An 11,078-nucleotide genomic window follows, 5' to 3' on the forward strand; every position below is an offset into this window, starting at 1 on the left:
TATTATTTTTTGTTATAAATAAAGTAATGACCCTCTACTATAAAAGGGGATCCTTGTAAGCTATGGATATACTGAATACACTGGAACAAAAGATATCTCCTTGTGCTTGTTTTACTTCATTTTACTCATTCTTTCTGTTCATTATTCCCATTCTTATAGTCAAGAATATTCGTATTGCTATCTCTCTATACGATTTGTATCAAAGGGTATCATGTATCCTTAGAACCATACATAAATTTAACGTTATCTGATTTTTCGGGTAAATAATATTATTGAAATGAAATTGAAAGGTAAGAGATTTGGGGAAAAAGGTGGATTCTGACATAATTCACAACATGTTGGTATATACGTGTGGTGAAATTTTTATGAGAAATACAAAGAAGGTCGTCTACGAGTGTACGTACATGCATGTCAGTGTAAAATATGGAGAAATAATTCAGAACAACATGCGTGTATATTTTCTTTTAGTCAAACGTAACTCATTAGTTTCCACTCCCTTCTCTTTTTTCCTTCATTTTTGAATATATTTCTGAGCATAGAGTTTTTAAAATAATTTATCCATTGGATCAATCTAATTAGTAGTACTTCTTAACTTTGAAGATAAACATGCATTTCATCAAGGCTCAGATGAAAAAAAGAGAATACTATAATAAAATCAACAATGTTACAAAGGGTCAAAATATTTTTCAAAATTGTGAAAAAATCCATATATATTGCCCGTCTAGTGCAATAACAACACACCAAATAATGATCGTAGAACACACAATATGCTACATTGTGCTAGTGAATTTGACTAAAGATATTGGAAGAATGTAGGGATGCATGTACACGGTGTGGATCGAGTTAAGGTATATCCATTCAGCCTATGAACTCATAATTTTGACATGAATCTTTAGATGTATATGTGAAAAAATTACTAAATTATAATAAATATTAAATTCTGAACTCATAATTTTTAAAAAGTACAATGAGTTCAGTAATAAAAACATTGAGCAAAACTTGACGCCGCCTTTGCATGTACAGCTATTGCATGTACAGCAAGCACAATAATATTCTTCACTATTGACATTTACTGATGAGATTCAAATGAGAAGTGATAGTGAGGAATGTAGTTTCACTGCATGGGATAGTAAGACCACCCATTGGATGATCAAATCCATATTCATCCTCTGCTTTCCTCAACAATTCTTGAAATAAAGGATGTTCCAAATATGAAATTGGAACCACAAACCTCCTATGCTTCTTGTAATGGCTCTCTCCTACATATACTGCCACGTGTCCTTTGGGTATGATCTCTGCAGCCAACTCTTTTCTTGATCCGACAAGAACATTATTCTTAGCTTGTCGAATCATTGCCCTTATACTTATCCCCATCATCAACTTTTCTTAGAATCTTTCTTGAAAAAAAAAAAAAAGAATGCAGTGTCAAGCTATTCCAGTAGATTAGCAGTCTAGCTTAGTCGCTTCCTCAAATTTTGGATCCCGCTCTCAATTTCGTCAATGCTTTTAAATTTCTTTTTCTGCCGAAGGCTTATGAATCGTTTTTCCTACCTTAAAAAGAGTGCTAATATAAGAAATTATAAGTGAGTAATTCCAAGTGGAGAAAGAAGTGAAGGAGAAGAACTTAAAGAAGCTAGCAGCTTGTTTAATGTGTTGAAATGATTAGTGAACATCTATATATATATATATGGAAAGAACATGAGAATGTGGGACCAAAGTACACCCTAACAAAGCACGACGGTGGATGGTTTTTTTCTTATTTTTCTTCCTTTTGCATTATTATAGCAGTGATCCCATTGCTTATCAATTGGCTCCCCCAACTTGTTGCAGTATGAAAGACTGAATACTGTTTTCATGAAGGTAATAATAATAATTATAGTATAAGATATTTATTATATGGTGTGATAGCCCATAGTTTTTTTGGGTCATACCGCGTACTGCTCTGTAGATTCCCAGCTATTTTTTAGCTGCTGCTACTACAATAAAATACTTTTGATATGTTTTGAGTCTTGAAATTGTTACTTTTCTTTATTTATGCTCTTTGACGGTATAAAGTATCACTTTAGTTTAACTGTATTATTTTAACTTTCGCTTTATCTCTTTTCACGCTCAAAATATATGGTATAATTTACCAAGAAGTTACCCCTATTAAATACTTTTTGAGAATGAATGATATTAAAAAAATACTATTTTTTTAATATTAAAGATACAATTGGAAATAATTAATAATTTTAGTCTTGAATTCTTGAAGCGACAATTTTTTTGTGACAATTTTTTGAGTTAAAAGCTCAATTAAAATGGGAAGGAGGGAGTATATAATAACAATTAGCTAAATCTTCTAGAGTAATAACATGTTATAACAAATTAAATTACATTAATTAATTGTGCAAAGAATTTTACATTATTAATGTATCTAATTAACTTAAGTTTGAGTCATGAAATTATAAGAATAATTAAGATGAAGTTCATACATTAAATGAGGCGCGTAAGCCTGCATATTGTTGCGTCGTAGTACTTGACACGTAAGGCCTAAATTCTGCGTTTAAAAAAAATTTCGCCTAATTTGATTATTTAATTAAATTCTGTTGCACCCAAGTTCCTGGTATATCCCGCGCAATGATCACTTGCTAGCTGTTACCATTAAGATCGAGTGCCATATAATTAAGCACAATTACGTCGCCATTTCGTGATTAATTTCTTTTAAGTGTTAGTTTCTTGAATGATTAATGTTGAATTCTATACTTGTTCCCACCTCGCTCTCTCAATTTTGGCACTTCAACAAGAGTTAAGATATGGTCAACAGAATATACCATTTTGTGCTTAGTTTTTTAATAGAAGCATATACTCCCTCGGGTCCTTTTTTTGTTTATCATTTTAGCTAAATAAATTTGGTTTAATCGCTTTAGGAAACTATGAAGATGTTAAATATCTTTTCCGAATCTATCATTAATTTAATATATGATCCATACAATTAGTATTAAATAATTTTATTAATTAATGGATGTGCCAAAACCTTAAATGACAATTAAAAATATAGAAGAGAGTAAAAGTATATTTGAAAGAGTCTTAAAGTTTGTAAAACTATATAAGTTAGAGGTAGTTTAATTTCACAAATCTTAAGCAAGCTTGACATGTGCTTTCATTAATTATTTCAGCATTTCCATCTTCAAACCCTAACTATTGAATAGCTAATCTATTAGGAATTTGTCCTAATTTTTTTATCTTATTTGGATTTATTCTTTTACTTGAAAGAAGAGTAGAATATTAACCATAATTGTTTTACTTTTCCTATAAAGAAAATATATATATCTCTTACATATTTAACTGATTCCTTTTTTGTAGGAAAAAAGTTATGGATCTCTATTAATTGAGTCATCCATAATATATTCATTACGAGAGTTTTATTTTAGGAGAGATTATTCTCTCAATAGTTTTATATTTTCTTTTATATTAGTATTCTCATATGTAGTCGGTCAACCAAACCATATTATAACATTAACTTTGACATATTTTATTATTCTCTCCATAGTTTTATATATGTAATCGGTCGACCAAACCATATTATAACATTAACTTTTGTCATATTTTTCTTTTGCCTTGTTATTTTTGATCCTAACATAATCTTGGATTCTTGACATTTCAAAACTCAAGTTTGACTAAGATCATTGAACTCATTATTTCTATAATATTCCACTTACACAATCGATAACCAATCGTTAAGTATAAATAGTCCAAAGATCTGAATTTATTTGTTTTAAAGTTTGCAGGCAAAAAATGGAGTACTCTATGATATCTCATTCATGTGCGCCTAATCATATGAGATTTAAATTTTTTGACTTCCATCTTTCTCTAGCTGTATCTAAATGGAGTATAATAATAAAGTTCCAACTGATCTTCACCCATAAAACTATGAAATCTTTTCCAGAATTTTGTCAGTAATCATTTGGAGGTGCCATTACCAATTAGTTCAACTGCAAATAATTGCATTTTCCCCTATTCTTTTGGTTGTCAGTGCACCTAACCTAGCTAGTGATCTTTTTTCCCATCATCATCCAGTTAAAATAACTCAGGGTATAAAAGAAGGAAAAGGAAAATTAAGTTTACATATGAAAAAGACTAATTAATTCATTACAAAAAAGAAAATAATTCTGAACTCTATTTTGAAGAGTGCATGTACAATTACACTTAGGAAGATGTACAAGGGACAAACTTGACAGCAGTCCACATTACAAAATTGAAGTGAGGCTGACTTAATCATCTCTCTCAACTAGTAGTCTCGGATTCTGGCAGGTTGTACGCGGCGCAAATTCAAATTAGCCGGACTAGTGAACTCCAGATACCGGATGGTAATACCAAAAAAAAAAAAGAAAAAAAAGAAAAAAGAGGAAAAATCACTAAACCTACTATGGGATGAGAAATCATGAATGAGTTACAATTCTTTCAAGTCTATGTTGACTTGAGTAAGGAAATGAGACTAATGAAGTAATCTTCACTGCATGGAATAGTAATACCTCCCATTGGATGATTGTATCCAAACTCTTCTTCAGCCCAATGTAACAAATCTTGAAATAAAGGGTGATTCAAGTAAGAAATTGGAACAACAAATCTCCTATATGTTTCACCAACATAAACTGCAAAATGACCCTTTGGAACATCATTTGTAGTAGTTGAAATGCTTCTATTTCTGGGTGAAATCGTTCGTCGAAGCTTCTCTTTGGCATTAGCTATTCCAACTAAACCTCTTCCCATCTTTAAACACAAAGAATTTGTAAGATATAGAACTAAATTGAAGCTTTGAAGTGTATTGAAAATGAAACTGACTTGTGTTTGAAATGGAAGCTGGAGAACTAGACTATATATACAGATACTTCAATCCTCAAATTGGCAATAAAGAAGATTAATGTGTGAAGTTGGCAAACATATCAGGTGAAGAAATTGGCAAAAGATCACATGGTTTTGCCGAATCTATTTCAGGACATCATGTCCTACCACTTTAAGGGTACCAAAATAATAAGCATATTGCACTATTTAAAAATGTGATATGCTGATAAAGGTATATTCTTACTTCAACTTTTTAACAATAAGATGATCATATAATTTTAGTATGGTGTCCGAGCAGGCGAACAATCTGTATTCTGACTTTCACTATCACCTATTATAGAAGAATTTATACATATTTGACTCATAAAAAAGAGTCAAGCTGTTGGGACCAAACACACTCACGCAAGTATACGTGGTCCTCAAATAATAGAGTAGTGAATAAAGTATCGTTCCCACGAAAACTTATGATTAACTTTTGACTAATTCAAACTCAAATAGCTTATCGATTCAAGCGATTTATTATAAAATAGATAATTGTCTAATTTACTACCTAAAAACTATCAATTAATGAAATACTAGAAATCAACACAACACTTAAATAGTTTTAAATAACAATCAATGGGAGATAATATTCCAGGGTCACGGGTTATCTAACAATCATGTTGCATTCTCAGCTTAAAATAACTAATTGATTTATCTAGATTGTTGATTGACAGGGTTGATATTACTCATAAGAATCTGTCGAGTCCTTACTCGCCTATTTAAGCTAACTTAATACCTATATGTCTATGGAATTAAGACTAACAAGAACGCATTTACAATTCCTATATTGCAACCGAGCAAGCCAATTAGGTATATGTTTATCCCAATTGCGAATTCGTTCCCCGATGCCCGGGTCTAAGAACTTGCTCTATTTAATTCTATATGCAATCTAGAGTTCCCACTTTCGAGTTCAACTCTAGATTCGTAGATAGTATTTCACTGTTAGCTACTCAGCAAAATAATTAAAAACAGAATTAAATAAATAACCCAATATGATAAAATCAACTTCATCAAATTAAACTTCAAACATCAATATTCATGCATACCCATGACCCTAGAACAATAGGGTTCTTAGCCACTCATGTTCATGTAATCATCAAATAATTCACAAGAGTGCATAATAATCAATAAAAGAAGGAAAAATAAGAACTCAAGATGAATTCCGTGGTTCCCCAGCTTTGTCGTGGCTTTTTTCCTCTTCCTAATCTGTTAGATGCCCTAAAAGAGGCGTTTTTGGCTTATATATTGCGTAAAAAAGTCGTGGGCTAAAGTTCTCCTATTCCTAATCCGACTCAGCTTCAGGGATTGATGCTGGGGTGGATGCGTCGCATCCACCTCGTCCTCCACTTCTCAGCTTCTTATGCTAGGGTGGATGCGATGCATCCACCCTTTGTTCCTCCTTCTCAGCTTTGCATGCTAGGGTGGATGCGTCGCATCCACCCTTTGTTCCTCCTTCTCAGCTTTGCATGCTAGGGTTTGCCCAGGTGCGGATGCTATGGCGGATGCTATGGGCCGACTTCACTGCTAAGGGTGCACGAAATCTGATTTTTTTTTTCTAGATTGGATGCGACGCATCCAACCCCTCTTCCTCTACCTAGAGCACCTTTTCTTCATATTTTTGCATTCCAAACACTCTAATTCATCACACACAACTCAATTAGTCATAAAACCAATAATTAAACCATGTTGGGCATTTTAAAGATCAAATAGCATCAAAAAGCGGTTAAAATATGGGTAAAGTAACATCAACACATATCGAAATATGCCCAACATCACCACCCCACACTTAAACCTTTGTTCGTCCTCGAACAAACCATCACTATAGTAGACGAAACAAAATTAAGCTCTTATCATTCAAAGCATACTACACCTATGACCATAGTCATTTGCAACAATTAGGCTCTAGAATATACATCATATACATTTCCCTTTACTTGTGTCATTATTCAAAAATATTCAAACAAAGACAACATGCTCACAATAATCCTAACTTCAAAAACCGACTCAATGTCACAATGCACTCATGGTTTGAACACCCAACATCACCGAGAAGTCTAATAACGTTACCTATCCCTCGTAAAACTATGTGCCCTCACAACAAGAACAAGAGAGCGAGTTCAATCCACACATTCGAATCTCATGATCAAATATATTTTAATGACTCACATATATCAAAGAAAATCGCTCACTCTCACAAAGAAGTCACATGCATGTAATTGGTACCATAGGCTTGCCCTTAATGTAAATCTCTACTAATGTAAGCTCGTTCGATCTAAAATCAATTAGGACTTTTTCATGATTGTAATGTGGGCTAAGGGAAGGGTAGGATATATTTTAGGAATAGTGACTCAACCTCCTAAGAACTTTAACACATCACCAAATAACTTAAGCGCAAATTCTTCAACACCACTTCAATGTCATAAATAATATCACCCCCAATAATATGTCCTCTTTCTTTAAGCACTACTTTAATTCATGCCCACTAGCACGAACAAGACAATAATTTATTCATCTATATTTTTTATTTTTATTATTATTTTTTATTTCCGCTAGTGGTGTAGTATTTTACAAAACAAGTGCACCTTTCTTCCCTTCATTGGTTCCACTTAAAAGTCACCCCACACTTAGTCCCTTATTACTTCTTTTAGCGCTCATCTAACAATTAAAGTGCTTTAAGAGGTAAAAGGATCAAAACAATATCAATTAAGAATAAAAAAGGGTATAGGCTTGTAATGTGGGTACCAAATAAAAGTCAATAGGCTCAAAATGGTTAACTAGGGATAAATTTTATTTATGATAAGCAATAAGCTCAAAAAGATCAAAGAAAGCCTAAAATCAATTCTCAAACCGAGCATCACCTAAAATTTCGCTTCAACTCACATACCGGGCAAGTTCTAGACACAAGTACAATAACATGGACTACACAAAAAATCTCACCACACATGGCACATGACTCACTAAGGAACGGTCCCATTCCGACTCTCAAACAATGTAAGTATTCACGGAGCAACGAGATATAAAGCATTAAGCACAAGGTGAACATAAGTCATGTAAACGAGACATAGGCGTCACAAAACATGCTATCCAATTTAATAAGGCATCATCAATAATTTCAAATTATACAGAAGATACTACACATGACAAAGTATAAATATGCTACTATCAAACAAGTCAAGGGCGCCTAGGTTCATCATTCTTGCTCCTTTTATTCCATAAATTCCTAATCTACTTGGAAAGAAAAAAAGCTACCCCGTTCAAACTACATCCCATGGAAAAGAACCGAGGCACAAAGAAAAATCACAGGGGATTGTTACTACCTAAAGAAAGCTAAAAGACATATTTTTGAATTTTTGTTTAGACTTTAATCCCTCAAAAAAACTGTCTAGGAGATCAATCGTCGGGAAAAGTCCAATTTTTCTACTTTTTTTTATTTTTTTTCCACAAAAGCTACTACACTTAAGAATGAGTACTACAACTAAACTAAAATAGCACAGAAACTCATCCAAACGATCTCCTCACCCCACACTTAAAATTTTGCAATGTCCTCAATGCACACTATAAATAATAAGAGGGTAAACGAGACTCTCTGGTAGGCCAAAGGCCGAAGCAATAGCGGCTCATGAGGTACTCAGACTTCCCTCAGGCATCGTCCTTTGTGTGGGCACCCCACACTTAGTCCTCACCATCTAGCTCGCTTTTGCACTCTTCTAATGGCTTTGCTTCCTATGCTCATAATCCTACAAAACAAAAATAAATACAACAAAAAAATAAAAATAAAAAAAAATAAAAAGTAAACAAAAATAAAAGAAAGCAGTAAAGTTGGGTTGCCTCCCAACAAGCGCCTGATTTAATGTCGTGGCACGACGCAATACGTTCTTCACGCCTCCACCAAATCCATCGAGGTCTTGTGACGTGCAATGTCACCACCCCAATAGTGTTTTACTCTCTGGACATTTACTAAAAATGTTGCATTGGAACTCATATCACGTAATTCCACCGCCCTATGAGGTTTCACACTAACCACTTCAAACGAACCCGACCATCGAGATTTAAGCTTTCCGGGAAAAAGCTTTAGCCTCGAATTAAACAAGAGAACTTCTTGACCTAGCTCAAACTCATGATGTTGGATGTGCTTATCATGCCACCTCTTTGTCTTTTCTTTATACAATTTGGCATTTTCATACGCATGCAATCGAAATTCATCAAGCTCGTTGAGTTGTAACAATCTCTTCTCACCGGCCAAGTCCATCTCCATATTTAGCTTTTTAATCGCCCAATAGGCTTTGTGTTCAAGCTCAACGGGCAAGTGGCACGCTTTACCATAAACCAACCTGTACGGAGAAGTACCTATGGGGGTTTTGTAGGCAGTGCGATATGCCCATAATGCATCATCCAGCTTTCTGGCCCAGTTCTTTCTATTCCCACTTACTGTTTTCTCCAAAATCTGCTTTACCTCTCTGTTGGAAACTTCTACTTGACCACTCGTTTGGGGATGATAGGCAGTGGAAACCTTATGCTTAACTACATACTTTGCAAGAATATTATTCAGCAATTTGTTACAAAAGTGAGTTCCCCCGTCGCTTATCAACACTCTTGGAGTCCCAAAACGTGTGAAGATGTGCTTCTTTACAAAGCTTACCACTACCTTTGCGTCATTAGTAGGAAGAGCAATGGCCTCCACCCACTTAGAAACATAGTCGACTGCCACCAAGATGTACCTGTGCCCATTAGAATATGGGAACGATCCTATGAAATCAATCCCCCAAACATCAAAAAGCTATACTGTCAGAATATTTTGCAAAGGCATCTCGTGCTTCCTTGTGATAGTTTCGGTTCTTTGGTATCTGTCACAATTTTTAACAAAGGCATGTGCATCCTTAAACAATTTTGGCCAATAGAAACCTGATTGTAGCACTTTTTGGGCGGTTCTATCCCCGCCGTGATGACCTCCATATGGCGAAGCATGGCAGTCATGCAGTATAGCATTCATCTCTTCCTCAGGAACACACCTTCGCACCAACTGATCTGCGCACTTCCTATATAAGAATGGCTCATCCCACATGTAGAGTCTCACATCATGTAAGAATCTTCTTCTATTGTCAGGTGTCAATTCTAGTGGCGTCACCCCACTTGCAATAAAATTCACATAATCTGCATACCATGGGGCTTCACCTGAGGTGACTGCTAATAAATGCTCATCAGGAAATGTTTCTTTGATTGACCCTCCTTCAGCTACATGGTTCCGACTTTCTAATCTGGACAAGTGATCAACCACTTGATTTTCTGTCCCTTTTCGATCTCGAATCTCTAAGTCAAATTCTTGCAAGAGGAGGACCCAACGAATCAGTCTCGGCTTGGCGTCTTTCTTTTCAAACAAGTATCTGATAGCTGAATGATCTGTGTAAACGATGTCTTAGGTTCCCACTAGATAGGATCTGAACTTGTCAAACGCCCACACCACTGCAAGCAACTCCTTTTCAGTAACTGTATAATTCATCTGAGCTGGATTCATAGTTTTGCTCGCATAATAAATGGAGTGAAAGATTTTATCCCCCCTTTGCCCCAAAACAGCTCTAATTGCTATGTCACTTGCATCGCATATCAACTCAAATGATTGCGCCCAATCTGGGCCAATGATAATTGGTGCAGTCACTAACCTTCCCTTCAGCTCCTCAAATGCTCTCAGACAGGCATCATCAAACTTGAAGGGCACATCTTTCTCAAGAAGCCTGCAACAAAGGAGAAGAAATTTTTGAAAAATCTTTAATGAAACGACGATAAAAACCTGCATGGCCCAAGAAACTGCGAATGCCTTTGACGGATGTCGGTGGGGGTAATTTTTCAATCGCCTCCACCTTCGCTTTGTCCACCTGAAAACCACTTTTGGATACCTTGTGCCCCAAAACTATACCTTCACGTACCATAAAATGGCACTTTTTCCAGTTTAGCACCAAGTTCGTCTCTTCACACCTAGCAAGCACTTTATCAAGGTTCATTAAACAATTATCAAAAGAACATCCAAACACAGAAAAATCATCCATGAACACTTCTACAAATCTTTCAACCATGTCAGTAAAAATAGCCATCATACACCTTTGAAAAGTCGCAGGTGCATTACAAAGACCAAAGGGCATTCTCTTGAATGCATACGTGCCATAAGGACACGTAAATGTAGTTTTCTCTTGGTCCTCTGGAGCTATAGCAATCTGATTATA

At 35.0% G+C, this 11,078-nt stretch overlaps 2 protein-coding genes across 2 annotated transcripts; both read right to left on the bottom strand.

Annotated features, from left to right (window-relative positions):
* Window positions 1-877: 877 nt before the first annotated feature.
* On the bottom strand, window positions 878-1,641 carry LOC104113303 (auxin-induced protein 15A-like). The gene has a single exon (XM_009623422.4). It carries the CDS (start codon window positions 1,375-1,377, stop codon window positions 1,060-1,062), a length of 318 nt encoding a protein of 105 aa, XP_009621717.1. The 5' UTR covers window positions 1,378-1,641; the 3' UTR covers window positions 878-1,059.
* Window positions 1,642-4,111: 2,470 nt separating this feature from the next.
* LOC104113301 (auxin-induced protein 15A) lies at window positions 4,112-5,015 on the bottom strand. Its single transcript, XM_009623421.4, has one exon. The coding sequence runs from the start codon at window positions 4,747-4,749 to the stop codon at window positions 4,447-4,449; it is 303 nt and encodes a 100-aa protein (XP_009621716.1). The 5' UTR covers window positions 4,750-5,015; the 3' UTR covers window positions 4,112-4,446.
* Window positions 5,016-11,078: the final 6,063 nt, after the last annotated feature.

The sequence above is a fragment of the Nicotiana tomentosiformis genome, chromosome 1 (assembly GCF_000390325.3).
Source record: "Nicotiana tomentosiformis chromosome 1, ASM39032v3, whole genome shotgun sequence".
NCBI lineage: Eukaryota > Viridiplantae > Streptophyta > Magnoliopsida > Solanales > Solanaceae > Nicotiana > Nicotiana tomentosiformis.